Source organism: Podarcis erhardii, assembly GCF_964252035.2.
Source record: "Podarcis erhardii genome assembly, chromosome: 5".
NCBI classification, from domain to species: Eukaryota; Metazoa; Chordata; class Lepidosauria; order Squamata; family Lacertidae; genus Podarcis; species Podarcis erhardii.
In genome coordinates, this window is record NC_138509.1 from 25227044 (window position 1) to 25244277 (window position 17234).

Consider the following 17234-nt stretch of genomic DNA (forward strand, 5'->3'; position numbering starts at 1 on the left):
ATTAATCATTACCGTAGCACATGAAATTTCAGAGCTGTTTTGCAGAAAGTAAAAGCTAACAAGCTGATGCCCAGTTGGCTCACAGTTTAGAAAATATATAATACAAAGGAACTCCCATTGAATTTGTATTCATCATTGTGCCTTTCTACATCATTGTTCTCCCTAGATTCAGGGTCTTTTACAAGCTTAAGTGCGAGCGAAAGGCAGAATCAAACATACATTTATTTTATTCAGACAGAAAGATGAGGACAGATTTATTGTGTTCCCTCGTAGTAGGAGCTGGATGCTAATTTTGCTTTCATACACCATAATTATAAGAAGTTGGAGATCGAATAATTTCCTACAGCTCTTTGGGACAAACGAGATGATAAACAGATGCAGGCCTGCGGGACTTCATAAATCTTGTTCTCAAAAGTTGCAGGCTCAGATTCCTGCCTTGCACTTGGCATGTTTTGTGGCAGGTGGGTAGCTACAGATTTGCATAAAACCATCAAAGCCGCACCACAGATACACCTGTCTGCTACTCCACAACGCAGTGTAGTGCTGCCATCATGTCGGAGCTTTCACACAGAGAACAAATCATGGCTCATTGATAGAGTCGTGCTGATTAAAGGGTAAGCACTACTAGGCACAAAATTTGTTCACCACTATAAAAATCACACTCACAAATGCACACACACACACACACACACACACACATTTGCTGAGTCAAACATATAACTTCCTGTCCAGTGCAGATTCGAATGGCACTTCTACCATATACCTTTAAACCAGTTTCAATTCTATTCAGATGGCATTCTATAAATGGATTAGGATTCCAAAACAAGACATTTGCAACAAGCCACAGTTAGACAAGGCTCTTCCTGAAAAGTTATGCCTGTAGAAGAAGAAGAAAGTGTCAATTTGATTTAAAAGTTGTAATGTTGATGCACCTAGATAGTCACCAAACAGGAACGAGCTTTGATTAAAGTAGTGTTGTGGTCGATAGCCTTCCCTAAAATAGGATTAGAGATGAGAGGGTGCTTTGGGATGCCCAAAAAGTGATGAGGTGGCAACCCTAGTATGTTTACTCCACTCTTCCCCTGAGAAAGTCAAAACAGCCAAAGATCTGAAGCACCATGAATCTAGCATTGTTAGAGTGTGTTGCTGCCAATCACCTGACCTCAGGTTGGCCACACTGCTGCTGCTGGAGGAGGCAATGTGTTGGCCAGGTTGCTATGGTGCAAACACACCAACGAGCACTGTATTGGCTTCGCCGGTGCATCTGCATCTGACCTGTGTTTGTTTATATCACTGCTGCTTAACAAGATGGCGAGCAATGAGGCAGCAACAAGGTCAGTCAGTGAAAAGGGAAAAGGCTGAATGGGGGGAGGGATATGCCTGGAATTTGTGGAGAAGGGTGAGGAGCAAGCTGTCTCCTAACATATGTGGCTTTGAGCAGACAGAAAGCAGAAAAAGTGAGGGGATGTTTTGGGCTGATGGTGACAGGCAATGCACCAGTTATGAATTGCTACGTTGAGTGAAGCAGCTGGGTTCTCCACGAGGCCTCTCCTTAGTCATGCAGAGCTGTCTGCCAGTTGTAGCCAGGAGGTCATGGAGGATTGCTACCCTCCATGATCTTCAGCTGTAAATGATAAGTCCAGTTGGGACCTCTCCTGAGTTGCATGGAACTGTGAGTAATAGCTCTGCAGGGTGTAAGCCCCAATGTGAGTTTGGGAAGCTTGAAATGGGATTTGCATCATTCAGGAGGTGGGTTTCATTTTTAGCTCTCCCCACTTACCTGATTTCTGAGTCTGCTCAAGATAAATATCAAAACGTCTCAGGGTGGTGGTTCTACACAGGTTGTCACCAGATTTCACCTAAAGCAAACATCCAAAGCCAATTAGGCAAGTGCCTGAGATATTTTCAAGAGATGGCAAAACAACTTTTCTAAGGATGGCTTCAGACACACGTTAGTAGATCTCAGTCATGGCTTGTGAAGACCCAGTAGAGCATGGATCAAAGCAAGTCCAATATTGTAAAATAATGTTTCAGTCATAGTCACAATCATAGAAGAACAGAGAAATAAGTAGTAAAAACAAGATTCACGTAGCTCATCTGTGTCCATGTGTTTAAGGCATATCTTTCTGAAATGTTTTTTCTGTGTCAGGGTAGTTGTACTGAAATGGAGATAAATACATAGCAACATCTCTTCTAGACTTCAGACATTGTCACAGCAATTTGGGTTTATGACAGGTTTGAAATCACAACAAAACTTCCTGTTTTGACACTACCTGGAGAATCAAGGTTCAGTCAGAACAACTTCATTCAATGGTCATCACTGCTCAAATTAAATTAGTTCCTCCCCATTACTTTCTGTCCTGTAGGTCTAGCATCTGGAAGCCTATTCACCACAAAGGTAAGAGCAGCATAAAGAGAAGCAAAATATTAGCACAATTCTAAGATGGCGCCACTAGAAAACATACAATATGGAATTCAGATGTGGTGATTGACTGTGGTTTAATTCATTAAGAATTAAGACAACCTATTGGAGGATAGAGTCACCAGTGCCTATTACAGTAGCTATGATAGTTGAGTTGAATTATCCATTTAAAGATTCAGAGAGTGTACCTGTGTATCGCAGATGCTAAGGAGAAGTAAGAGGAGCAGCAGGTCATCATCTGCTCAACTTATTTGTGTGGCTAACAAAGATGGCTGGCTGTTGTTGAAAACTGAATGCTGGATATTATCTCAATTCTTAGATAGTGAAACAGCATTGCCCATGCACAAGTGCCATCCAGCTTAGGGAAAACCCCAATATTTGTAGAAGTAGAAAAAAAGGGGGGACTGTTAAAAACAGCCAAGTGAGGACAGGGTCCCTCAGCATCTATGGATTGCTGGCTGAGTACTGGAGGGGAAACAGAAGACTGAGGGGAGTGGAATGGAGCGTCCTGGAAAAGGGCATGCCTGGCTAAGTGGTACCAAGAACAGGAGTGCTCCTCATTGCAATATTTTGTTGCAGGTTCCACATGTACTGCTCTACTCTTGCAGTATAAAAGGCTTTCATAACTAGACTCCTTGGGATCCAGACAATTCAGCAAAATTGGTTGAAAACAGCTGGCTCACTTGCTGAGTTAAAGAAAACACACAGGAACATTAGCAAATCGAGATTTGTACACAACTCTTTGTATCCTCCAAGGGAGGATCTCATATCTCATACAAGCCGAGGAAGACACAGAGAGGTCTGTGCCTATTGCTAAACAGATAGATATATGTTTACGTAGAGTGGAATTGTATAGATATAGATTCCCGAGGAGATAAAGCAATGCAAATACCTCCCGTTTCCAACTATGTTTTACTTTCCTCAATCTCTCTCTGGAGAATGTCTCTTTGTTATTAAACCTTGATTCTTTTGTACTTCATCTGGTTGGCTCCTTGTGTGTTTGTTGTCTGTAGTTGTCTCCATGAAGGCTGAAGTGTCACAAGACAGCCAACTCTCAATAGGCAGAACTGAATAAAACAGTCTTCCTCTGGAGCAAGTTATTGACACTGTGAGAGCTGTGCACACATATGCAGGTGAACAGCATTTGTGCAACTCTCTGATTTGGGCTCTTGGCATGCTATAAGCAATAATATATTTCAGTAAATTTTGCGTTGGGGCCTATAAACGTTTGTCATCCTTCCAACACGGTTTTGAATTTGTTCTACGAAACCTAATACTGATGTCGAAGTAGGATAAACAATAAAGTACTTATATGAGATAATAAGGGGAACCTTTCGTAACAAAAGAAACCTTGTTAATTTCAGTACAGTTGCGTGTCGAGGTCCCCAAGCCACCCCTCAAATAACTCACAACTCACACATAATTTTTTGTTTAAGGTTTTTGGCATAATTTTGGCCACAACTTTATTAAAATACATATATGTGAGTGGTTGCTTAGGCATTGGTTAAGACTATCTGTCCCCCCCACCTGGGGACAGAACTGACATCCGAACTCCCTCGGAAGCCAGTACGGGAAAACAATATTGGGGAGCAATGGAGCTGAGTCACAGGCCTTCAGCGCTCACCCGCATGCTTCCCGGGGCTTGCCGGCCCTAGCCCCTCTCCAGGGATTCGGACGAAATTGTGGCAAGCCCCTGGATTCCTTTAACGGAATGGCCCAGCCAATCAGCCAGATGGACAAAATTCCTACCAGGCCCCTGCCCCAATGGCAGACAACCCCATGACAGGCATAGCAAGGTCAAGCAAATCCTCAAAACTCAGGGCGGGTGGGCGGGTGATCTGGTTCACGCAGCGAAAAAGAAAGCACCAAGCTGCGTGCCCGGAACTTAAAAGGTTCGATCCCTCCCACCAAATTGAAACTATTAAATTCACCCAGCAACACAGCCATCCAATCAAATGCCAGGGTCATCTTAGCCACCCTTCCTGGCAACAGAGGGGTGACTCAGCGGACTCCACCGCAACACGGGGTCTCATTTTAGGGAGAGCACGCTTTGGGAAATGAAAGGGGCCCAGAGAAACCAGCCCTTGCCAACTTCAGTATTTAATAAAATCTCATAAACTATGGGGACAAAGTGGGCAAGTATTACCATATCAGCTGTGTCTCTTTACAGGGGGAATAAAACACCCCAAAGCCTTAGAGTGTTCCTGAAGATGAGCACTGCAAGGAGCCAAACTTAATGGAATATATATGTTTCTGCAGTTTGCATTACAGGCTTTTGCATAACTGTGCTTGTAGACCACAATAGGGATTTTAAACAAGAATCATCTTAATAAAGTGGGAGCCTATCAGTTTGACTCAAGACATAACCTTTGGGAGCGGGGGAAGGAGCAAACCACAGGGATCACAGAGACAGCAAAGGAATGGAAAGCAATTCTGGCTGTGGCTGCAGCTGAATTAGTTGCATTTTAAGTGGGCTTGGCAGTTCAAGATCTGAATCCCAGCACAGTGGGAGAGGCTACAAGTTTAACCTGCAGGGTTTAAGATGCACATTTTCACTCTTTGCTTTTCTGAATAGCTGAAGCCCTCGACTAAGTAATGGAACTGACATGGTGCTGCCAACCCCCCTCTCTTTTCCACGTTCATCTTACTTTATTTATCTTAGAAATGGATGGGTCTATTTACTACCTCAGAAGCACTCGGCTAAGAACGGGCCCAGAAAGATTGCTTGGTGCATCCTGAAGGATGGCACCTTGAGCACATCTCAGCAGGCCTTCAAAGGAATTAAGACAACAAAATAACGGGAGATTAACTGCACAACAGCAATGTATTTGTTTATGTTGCTGTATCCTCTGTTAGCCTCTGAGGTGCAGTCATTTTGTAACCATGCCAGGCAGATGCTTGAACACTAACTGGGCTGTGTCATAGCAGGCACACAGAGAGCTTTAGGTACATCAAGATGGGATTTCTGTTTCCACCAATGGCTGGCCAGATGCTTCTGGGAAATCATCAGCAAGGGCACGACCGAGTTCAGGAAGGGAAGCATCCCAAAGGGTGTGAAGCAATTTCTATGGAAGAGTCCTGACATGTTTTGAGCCTCAGCTCTGTGGAACAGCTTTATGCAAAGGCACAATTGTTCTCTGGGCAAGGAAGCTATGGAAAAGAGCACAGTGACGCTTCTGTGACTGAGAAAAGATATGAGCAAATCTCTCTGTTCCCGGTCTGGGCCACTTTTGCATGCACTCACCATAAATCTGTAACATCCAATTTCTGCATTAATCTGCAAGTTTTTTGTTTGTTTGTTTTTTAATCTGCACAGCAATGCCTCTTAAATAGACAATTAAGTATGTGTACAGTGGTACCTCGGGTTAATAACTTAATTTGTTCTGAAGGTCTGTTCTTAACCTGAAACTGTTCTTAACCTGAAGCACCACTTTAGCTAATGGGGCCTCCCGCTGCTGCTGCGCTGCCGCTGCACAATTTCTGTTCTCATCCTGAAGCAAAGTTCTTAACTCGAGGTACTATTTCTGGGTTAGCAGAGTCTGTAACCTGAAGCGTATGTAACCTGAAGCATATGTAACCCGGGGTACCACTGTATTTAAATCTGTTTTGATCAAAATACACATTTCTAAAATATTTTTGCTCAAAGTCACACATTTCTAAACGTGTTTTATATGCTCTTTGAAATAAGAACTCCATCATCCACCTGTTGCATAAGGCTATCATTATAGGGAAGACTGGTATACACATACATGCTCCCCCATGATCTAGAAGTCAGTCTGTGGGAAGTTCTAAATCATTTTTTGGGGGGAGGGGTGTAACCTAGGCAAATATAGCAGGCTCCGCTCTATAGGTATGCTCCCAATGTGGATGGGGTCAACAGAGACATGGCAGTGAAGGTGAAACCAGTGGGTGCAGCCATTCCCCTTGTGTGAGAGAGAATACCAATATAGTGGTACCTTGGTACTTGAACAGCTTGGCTCCCAAACAAATTGGCTCCCAAATGCTGCAAACCTAGAAGTGAGTGTTCCGGTTTGTGAATGTTTTTTCAGAAACTGAATGTCCAATGTGGCTTCTGCGGCTTCCAATTGAGTTCAGGAAGCTCCTGCAGCCAATCGGAAGCTACGCCTTGGTTTTTGAATGGTTTGGGGAGTTGAATGGACTCCCAGAATGGATTAAGTTAGAGAACCAAGATACCACTGTATAGTGCTTATAGCACACAATTATTATATGTAGGGAAGCAGGGGAAACAAGCAAAGAAGACATCAGAGACTACTCCTGCTGGATTGTCCCCTTTGGAAGAATTTGTATCCTTAAAACAACAACAACAATATTGCACATGATTGTAAGTCTCCTATCATTCATTGATTCATTCATTCATTCATTCATACCCTGCCCATCTGGCTGGGCTGCCACTCTGGGCAGCTTCCAGCACATACAAAAACACAATAAAACATCAAATATTAATAGTAACAATCTGATCCAATATAAAAAAATCACAGTAACTTTAAAATAAACAACATATATCAAATAAAGCAATATTCAATAATCCATTAGAATCTAATAGTAAACAGTAAAATTAAACGTCTGCAAATAATAATTAAGCAGTTTACACTTATTACAACAAAGAATTACTAATCAGTCATCAGTTAAAAATAACAGCAAATCACAATGCATAAAACACCACAGAACATACAAAACCATGTAAAAGGATCAAATTTAGAAACAAGGGCACACAACTTATAAAATTATTTATATATATATATGTGTACATACACACACACACACATATATATATACATACATATATATATATATATATATATATATATATATATATATATATATATATAATATTCCCAGCTGCTTCTGCTATTCTCAGAATCACGGTCTGGGAAAGGCTCCCGGGGCTGTAGTTTTTTTGGGGGGGTGGGCAAGGCAGGTGGAAAAGCCATTGCCTGGTGGCCAGCAGAAAGTTTCTTTCTCCTCAGTTCTTCATCTGGAGCAGTTCTCTTCTGACAGCGCCCAGGGCTGGAGGGTGGGGCAAGGCAGCTAGAATGCAGGAAATAATCTGCACACAAAGCAGATTCTACATGAAAATTTGCAAAGCCCCAGGTTTCACATCACACATGATTTGCAGCATATGCGTGCATTTGATTTTAGTTAAAATGTTTTCATTTTCATTAACTAAAACTAAATAGCAATCAGACGGAAAGTTTTGGTGGTTGCTGGCTTGCCAGTATCCATAACTTTTGCTGCTTTTGGTGCCAGGTCACCCTGGAGTCCTCATTGTAAGCAGAAGCCCCTGGATTGATGGGATTTCTTTCTCCCAACTCATCTCTTCTCTCTCTTGCTGCCCAGCTGAAGAAGAGAGATTGGCTTTTGTGACCTCCTGCTGATGCTGTCCAGCTGAAGGAGAGGAACTGGCCATTGTACCCTTGTACTGAGTCTGCTTGCCGAAAGATGGACTCATGCATGCTCTATTATGTTGAAGCTGTCCACCCGAAAAAAGACACTGGTCCCTGGTGTGGACCATTGTTAGGATAGAGTGGTATGCCTAGACAGGGTGTTGAACAGCTAGACCTGGGTGTCCATTTGTACACATGGCAACTACTTTAAAAATGACACGCTATGTGAGCAAAGGAGGAGGAAAGCTGTGTGAATGTGTTTGCAATGAGTGTCAAAAACAGCACAAAAAAGGAAGTACAGGCTTATCCACAATTCACTTGCGGACACAATACCTAGAAAGAATAGGTCTGAGTGGTTTTCTGCTTGTCTGTGCTTTCTAGGCATGGGGTCTGAGTGGTTTTCCATTTGCCCAGGAAAACTCACTCTTGAACACTGAATTGGAACAGACGTCAATACACAGAAAATCCAGTTGACATTTGCTCCAATTCATTGATAAAAAGTGGGTTTTCTCGGGGGCAAGTGGTGTGGCAAGCAGACATGTGGATGAGCTCAATATTTTAATACTCAGGAAAGCCACAAGGTAAATACATCTAGATCAGACCTAATTTTTTTAATGATTATTGTAAATTTCCATGCAAATAGACAGAGAGGTCGTACCTTGGAAGTCGAACAGAATCCATTCCGGAAGTCTGCTCGACTTCCAAAACGTTTGGAAACCAAAGCTTGGCTTCTGATTGGCTGCCCCATCGGACGTTTGGGTTCCAAAATAATGTTTGCAAACTGGAACACTCACTTCTGGGTTTGCCAAAACGTTTGACTTGCAAGGTGTTCGGGATCCAAGGTACGACTGTGTTTTGTGAAAATGGCAGTGTAATTTTTCAAATTTGGACAGCTATTTAAGATCTGGGGCAATTAATCTTTTCATACTATGGTTTAAATGCACATCTTCCTTATTTAATTAATCTGCAACTCAATCACATTGAGCAAGAACAAGATAGAAAATCACATTTAAGAACACCATGTGAGCCCAGCATGCCATTTAAAGCATAACAGGGTTCCACTAAGATATTGTTAAACAAGTCATGGAAAATATGATATATTGACTTTCCTCCCTCTCATTGCTGTCCTCTAGAGAATTTTGGAGGAAGGAATATATTCATGTTGCATATTTTAACAATAATTGTGGTAATGACTAGCTCACCCATTGTGAGTGACTGAATTTTTCAGATGAGAAAGCTCATGAATACATACACTATAATTTTTTAAAAGGCTAGGGAGCACACAGTCTTCTTGGATCATGGGTTCCAACACATGATATGTGGTTTTAATTGTTTATAATTATGAGGTTCTGGCAAAAACAGCAAGATACAGTTGTAAAAAATAATGAGGCTATGGGACATTAGCACACATCAAGTTTGTCCTGCTTTCATGCAAAATTAACTCGCAGGATTCAGTACCATAGGATTGCACCAATGGCTAAAAGCTTAGAAGTCTTTTCAAAAGAACTGGACAAATTCATGGAAGATGGATCTTACAACAGCTGTTGGCTGAAACAGCTAAAATAGCCTTCCATGTTCACAGTGCCTTTGAAAAGAGAAGCTTGGGATAAATACAAAGGTAGTAGTGATGCTCGAAAGAGCCCTGAGAAAATTCCTCAAAACTCAGATAAATCAAAGTCCCTGTTCCTTTTTTTGTTTTTTACTGAATCTTTGTCCTACACAAAGGTGGGTTTCAAGGGAGGGGTTGTTTTTTGTTTTGAAAATTTAGGCCCTTTCAGGGGAACAAAAGCAGTACTTTGTTCTGGGGGTATGCAGTGGAGTACTGGCACCTCCCCCCCCAAAAAAAATGTTAAACATGTGGCATTTACTGTAACAACTTCATGGTGAGTACCAGCTCCTTTCTTTTTCTTCTCCTTCTCCTTCTTCTTCTTCTTCTTCTTCTTCTTCTTCTTTAAAAATGCACTGGACAAAATTCATAGGATTTTCAGGTGGTGGAGCAATATTTAAAGTTATGATGTGACGAGAGCTTTCACACTCCACCCCCGTTTTTAGACTTAAAAAATCCAATACTTGGATAATTATGGTAACCTGTTCCTAAACAGTGGCATAGGAAGGGGGGTGCGATGGGTGTGGGCCGCCCTGGGTACCATCACTGAGGGGGGTGACAAAATGGCAAAAATATGTGTTTTTAAAATAAATTAAAAAACTGGTCTCACAACACTTTTTTGTGGAAAAAATAACTCCCACACCCACCACCCACCCCTTCCTATGCCACTGGTAGCTAGGTGAGGTGGGGGGGGGGGCACTGGGCGCCACACCGTGGGGCCTGCAGCTTGCCTGAGCTATGCGTCTCTCCTGAGGGGGAGGTGGCGGGCGGACTGCCTGCAAGCTCCGTGCTGCTTTTTCAAGCAGCGTGGGGCTTGTGTCTGTCCACTGCCTCAGCCGCCCTACAGCTGAGGAGGAGTTTGTGGAGAGGCTCCACGCAGCGTGCCCTGCCTTGTCTCACCCCGCCCCCATGGGCGGTTCACTCCGCCTCTGGCTGCAGGACGCACATGCCACACCAGGCACCTGAGCGGCTAGCTATACCTCTGTTCCTGAGACTGACATTCTGTGATGACATTGTGTTATTCCCATTCTGGGGTGCTCCCTGCCCCCCGCCAAACTGTTGCAAACAAAGCCGGGACAGATATCTCAGCCCTGCCTTAATGAAAAACTTTTTTTGATTTCCATCATAATTCCCCAAGTGCTTCTCCTTAGAAAGAACCTTGATCGCCAACATTGCTTGATGACATAGGCCTCACCCTATATGAACGTTATGGTCTCACGAAGCCATTCCTGGTTGCATCTGAAACCCCTAAGGGATTTTATCTGAGAAGGGTCCCACAAATTTAATTTGGTGATATTTTAGTGGCAGCTGTGAAAATCCAAGCTGACATCTCTGTATGAGACTTCTGCATTTCTAAAGGCATTTGGCTGGCTGCTTGTTGGAAACACATTGCAGGACCGGATGAACCACTGGCCTCATCAAACAAGGCAATTTTTTTTGTCTTATTTTGAGAGCTTTTCCTCTTATAAGTGTGCGTTAGTGGGCTACTGCTAGGCTTGCAAGAGGGGCTGAAATGGAAGAGTGGAAGCTTACACATCAGCTCCCCCAGGAGTGCCTGTGCAGTCAATGAATTACTGACTTCTCCTTCCAGGCCTGTCATTCAGACTCCCTTTCACCATCACTAAAACTGTCTTAGGGCTACGTGCTCCTTTTTTTGCATCAAAAAATATACAGAACGTCTTGTGACCCACATAAATAAATGTATTCCCAAAGGGCTCGTGCTTGCTTTATAAGCCCTGGCCTTCACTGAAGAAGACACAGAGCAACTTGTCACAAGATATAACTTGAGGAAGGATAGTGCCCAAAGGAATTAGGTTTGAGCTTGGAGTTTCCCAGAATGCAAAAGGAAAATGTCCAGGCCTGCATTCAGCAAGGGAAACCAGCACACCCATTCCGGGGTGGTCATTTTATCTCTGAGCAGGGCAGGAAAGGCAACAACCACAAGCCTATCTCATATGTATTCCATTCGCCTTTCAGGAACAGCTGAACTTTACTACTCCTAAAATTCTGTCTCTCAATTCTTCATTTTTATAAGAGTTGGACAGATTCAAGTAATGTAGTCAGCTGTCTATCTATATGGGTCAATTCTGATTTTTTTTGTCCCTCTTTGAACCAGTCAAACTCTCCTTAATATATATCTTTAATTGTTATTTTGGAGCCATAATAGATTATAGAGTTGTTAATGGAAGAAGGTAGCATTTTGGGTTTGGTTTAGTTTTAGATTTTTAATCAATTGATTCTGGTTTAGTTTTATTTTTACATTGTTCTTTATAGGACTAGCTTTAACTCTTCTCAAGAGCTTAAGCTGGCTCTCTTGGGATTTTCATCCTCAAATGGTGTTGTCTGACTCTTCAGTTGCTCTCCAATTAGCAAAGGGACCAAAGGGACTTAGCATAGACAGAACCAGGAGAATCTGGAGGGCATAAGAAGATGGAAAAATGAGTGAGAAAGGTTTGGGTTAAATAATAATAATAATAATAATAATAATAATAATAATAATAATAATAATAATAAAAAGCTGGTCTGATGTACAGAGGGCAATTCTTTCATGCAGCTTCATTGACCATGAGTTGGCAGGGGAGACAGTGTTTAATCTGCTTCAGGTATACAGTAAGTCTTCTGGCAGGCAATATCAACGTGACCTCCCAATAGCTGGGTTGTTTTCTGGGAGGCAGAATTAGCAGGAGGTCAAAATGGCCAGTCTCTGCCTCCTCTCCGTACACCATATATGCCTCTCCCACTGAGTCTGGCAGCTGCAACAGCATGTGGCACAATCACTTTTCCTCTTGTTGAGGTGGGTAGTGACAGCACTGGGCTCAATAACCACTTCACTTCTGTTCTACCACATGTTTGGTGGCTGTAAAAGGTAGCTCCACACTGGAGAAGTGATGCTGGTGTCACTCTGTGCTCTAAAGACATGAGTAGCTACATGGTCAACCAGCATGTACACCCACTAGTGTTGGGAAGTATGCCACTAGGCCCTGATTGGCTAAGCAATATCTGGCCCTGACTGGCTAAGCAATATCTAGCCTTCTGCATCCTGGCCTTTCTGTATAAAAATTCTTTCTGACTTTTGTCTGATGCCCCCTGCTTTTGATGAAGATCCTGGGTTGCAACACCTGGTTGTCCCTGGATGCAGCTTGCTGGTACCGTGAGGTTTCTCACTCTCATGGTTAGCATTAAGGTAAGGCAATCTAAGTTTGTTAATGTCTATTCAAAGTCCCAAACGTATCCTTACACTGTTAGTTTTTCTCTTAATGGTCTTTTTGCTGGTAATGGATTCTTACGTTTAAGTTTATATAACCTCTTTAAGAAAGTATTGCATTTATCCTATTGTGGCTTCTCGGGGTAAGTTGGGCTCAGAAATCTGGTACCTAGCTGATTGGTTCTATGCTACTGAATGAATCATGGGCATGGGGCTCAACAGAAAGAGAGTGAGCTGTTTGGCTCTTTGTGAATCTCAAGGATGTCCAGAAATAGAAGAAGATGCCTTCACCCTGGTATGGCCCCCCTTTATCACATACACAGAACAACAAGACAATGACAAGAATCCACCAACAGCATATGAATCAATATGGCTAACCTGATTCAAACACACACACACACACACCCCACTCACACATGAAAACAAAGTTCACCACAGGCAATCACAAACAAGCAACCTCACCCTAGGCCAACCCCAACCTCTCTCATCACCAAAGGAACACAAGCGAATAGCAAAGAGAACCTGCACAAGCGACACTGACACAAAACCCCAGACATACATTAAGTAAAATAGAAACTTTGCCACCTGACCCCACCTCCACCCACCATGACTCCCCTTTTCTTCCTAATATAACCCTAATGTCTCAACAAATGAAATTGACCTATAGAAAATGTAACTTGAGAAAACAGACATTGCACATACTTTTGTAAACCAAGAAATCTTTAATAATAAAAAAGGGATGTCCAGAAAAAGCCTAAGTTTCCCCTGCACTACTTCTATGTTTTGTATCTTTGGTGATTTTTTTTGTGTGCCATTGCTTTTATGTTAATAAAGAACAACAACAACAATAAAAGGAGCACCATTATTTGGCATAAACAGGAAGTAAGTGAATGTCACATACCAGCAGAGTTTTATTATGCTTTATATTTGTTGGAAGTCATGCAGAGTGGCTGGGGCAGCCCAGTCAGATGGGCGAGGGTAGTATTATTACAGTGGTACCTCGGGTTAAGAACTTAATTTGTTCTGGAGGTCTGTTCTTAACCTGAAACTGTTCTTAACCTGAAGCACCACTTTAGTTAAAGGGGCCTCCTGCTGCCGCTGCACCGCTGCTGCATGATTTCTGTTCTCATCCTGAAGCAAAGTTCTTAACCTGAGGTAATATTTCTGGGTTAGCGGAGTCTGTAACCTGAAGTGTATGTAACCTGAAGCGTATGTAACCTGAGGTACCACTGTATTATTATTATTATTATTACTACATTCCTTTCCACACAACCCCCTTGCCAAAGAATACTGATATCCAGCATTCACAGGATGTCAGAATGACTATGTCACAAACGTTTGGATACATTTTGGCACATTGCCACGGCATTCTTGCACTTTAGCACATTAAAACCAGGAGTAAGAAAAGAACGGAAACATTGTATAAAAAGTTATGGAGTTTCAACAAGAAGCTATGGGACATTCACCAATTGCAGCCAAAGAAATATAACTGCCCTAGAACTTTTACAGGTGCAAATGGTGTTGAATGTGCAATCATGTATAACGGCCCTGATAGCATGGTGAGCACAAATCATGAGGAATGCACAATAAATGGGCTAGCCTTTCGCTTGATGTTTCTGGAAAACCTGAAAGGCCTATTGCACAAGGACTTAATCTTGTGCTTGAGAGCTGTTGCCCAACTCAAGATAGTCAATCAAGGGAAGTGTTCCACACAGTTCTCATAACTTGGATGGTGGTCCAAAGCTTAAGCTTTTGCCACAGCTGAAAAACTTATGGAAAAGCATAAGGTAATTAGGAGCTAAAACGAGAGAGATGATGATGAAGAAGAAGAGTTTGGATTTGATATCCTGCCTTTCACTCCCTTTTTAAGGAGTCTCAAAGCGGCTAACAATCTCCTTTCCCTTCCTCCCCCACAACAAACACTCTGTGAGGTGAGTGGGGCTGAGAGACTTCAGAGAAGTGTGACTGGCCCAAGGTCACCCAGCAGCTGCATGTGGAGGAGCGGAGACGCGAACATGGTTCCCCAGATTATGAGACTACCGCTCTTAACCACTACACCACACTGGGATAAGTTTGCATGGGACCCCTTCTTGCATTGTGTGACCAGTCAGAGAGCTGTAATAAAACCACCATTTCTCCCGAATTCCCCCACCTGCTGGTTAGATTTATTACCAAGACATCTCCCTGGCTAAGCAGTCCCTCATGGTCATTGCTAAATGGATGCATTTAGTGTGCTCATAAATTTTCCCAACATGTAGTAAACTGCTGTGCACTGTATTGTTCTGGTTATTTTAAAGTTCTTTTGTATAATTATGTATTGCCTCATGTTATGTTGTTATGGATTTTTTTTTTAATGAATGCAGAATAAAAAAGACAACTGGCACCTCAGTGGCACCTCTAGAATTTACTTTTAGCATTACTCCTTGCAGTAATATCCTTTGCATGGTAATGACCAGGACCAGATCTTAGAATAATCCATGTTTAGCCTGGCACCCTGGGGACTACCATACACAGGATATCACTGGAGGTGGGACAATATCTGAACCAAGCCTACATGTTTATACATGGAGCAGCAACAGCTATACAGTCCATGGAAACAAACTTGAAAAGTTACACTGGCCAGAGGTCAATAATATTTGAGGGAGTCTGAAGGCTGCATGTGTAGTGTGATAACTTGTAGTCTGCCACTCTTTAAGGCAATTTGAGCACCTGCTGGGATTAAATGAGATAAATGCTGACTGTATGCAGCATGGCTTTGCCAAAAAGACCTTGGGTTTGGCATCCTCTCCAGCATGTACAGTAATTGGACTCCATGTGGACATAGCATATGTTCTTTCTGAAAGGAAAGTGCTCCTGTTTAACAAGTTTTGAATTCCAAAATAAAGCATGCAGATAGTGTGGGGTCGTTCTGCCAACTTGAAGAATTGATTCAAACTTCACAATGTCTTAGTCTAATTGGAAGATATCCTGTTCAATAATACTAGCACATTTTCATACTCCTGGATTTTCAGTTTACTTCTGACTGCTTTCTACGGAACATCCCGCAGACCTGAATACTGCACCCTTCTCAGCTAAGTTAGGTTCTTTCTTAGGGCCAATGCAAATCCTTTCAAACAAAGCAACTGAAAGTCGTCAGGTTATTGTGCAAATTCCATTCTGCACAACTGTCAAATTGGGGTGCTTCAACTAACTGCAGAATTCATGTCAACGCCATGTCTGCTGGCAGCCACAATGATTCAAAGCTATGTCAGGATGACATTTTTCACACAAATTCCCCAAACCGGGTAGGGAATAAAGAACTACAGCTGTTTTAAAAAATGGACCAAAGGGTCATAATTCAGCACAGAGTAAAGTAAATTGTGGTCTAGTTCAGAAGGATGAGAAGCTAGTGAAGTAGGCAATGCTTGCCATGTCTCCCTGTGTTGCAGATAGAATGACTGCTGCTAGGTGACACCTGAAGGATGGAAATTGTCTTTCAGCAGAACTAAGGGAATAGTTCTGCTTCATGTTCTTAGTGAGGTTGTTCATTTTATTTACTATTTTTTTTATTAGGTTACTATACCGCACATCATCACAAGATCACAGGGCAGTTCACAGGATAACTATATAATAAAATGTAAGAATGTCATCACGCTGCAGTCCGTGTGGATACTGATTGGTGGCTATGTCACTGCAATATGACAACAGAACAGCAGGTAGATTGTCCAAGCAGGCAAGTAGCAGGCGGCCCAAGTGAGCTGCAGAGGAACAGCCAGGCCAGGCTAGGCCAGCTCCTCAGCAACTGGCCTGTTCTGCTTCTACTGCCCACCTCAAACCAATGCTTCAATTTCAGCAGCACTGGAGACTGATGAAGAGAAAGGTTGCAGCAGAGCAGGACAGTTGCTGGGGAGATGTGGTCTGGACAAGCTATAAGGATGGCAAGGTTAAAGGGAGTGTGGTGGATGGTGGTGGGGTAGAGCTGCTGAGGTGTAAAGGGAGGGGTGGGTAGGTTGGGTAAGGTGTAAAGGGAGAGAGGAATGGGGTTGAGCCAAGGGGGACAGAGGGGACATCAAACACAACAGGAATTGGGAACGGAATATACAGAACTGGGTGCAAATTATTGTATACATAATAAGAAAGGAACTAGTTGATGATGACATCCAGTTGAACTGGCTTGCTTCCGTCAGATATTATCTAAATGTTCTCTCTGTGGTGTTTGATATGCAGTGGCTCATTCACACATGCAAGTCACCATCTGATGCTTCAGTTATAAGGCAGCAAACATGCAAGCACGAATCATTCCACAACAGATTTAGATTTTCAGACCTGAGTTGGGCGAAAATCCCCTCATAAGCGAGAATAATGGCTCCATCTTCTCCTATAAATGTGCAACTTTGGCTTTGGGATACGTTTGCCACAGGTGAGATTTCCTTGGCAGTCGTGCACAGTTAACATTTAGAGGCCAAGAAATGTACCCATTCTGGACAGCTGTCTAAATATTTCAAAGCTGGAACACGTTCAGAATGAATACAAGCAGTGACCCAGGAGGCAGTCCGCTTGCGTAATTAGTTTATAAATCAGTAGCGTGGCTATGTAACTAGGACTGGAGACAACAGC

The 17234-nt window shown here is 42.6% G+C and overlaps 1 protein-coding gene across 1 annotated transcript in view; it reads right to left on the bottom strand.

Annotated features, from left to right (window-relative positions):
• Nucleotides 1-239: 239 nt before the first annotated feature.
• Nucleotides 240-17234, bottom strand: part of LOC309341606 (uncharacterized protein) — a 32393-nt gene continuing 15398 nt past the window's right edge. Inside the window, exons 3-4 of the mRNA XM_081861324.1 lie at nt 1781-1859; nt 240-877 (exon numbers count right to left, since the gene is read on the bottom strand). Of these exons, the coding sequence (XP_081717450.1) occupies nt 810-877; nt 1781-1859 (147 nt within the window). The 3' untranslated portion in view covers nt 240-809. The remainder of the gene's footprint in view (nt 878-1780; nt 1860-17234) is intronic.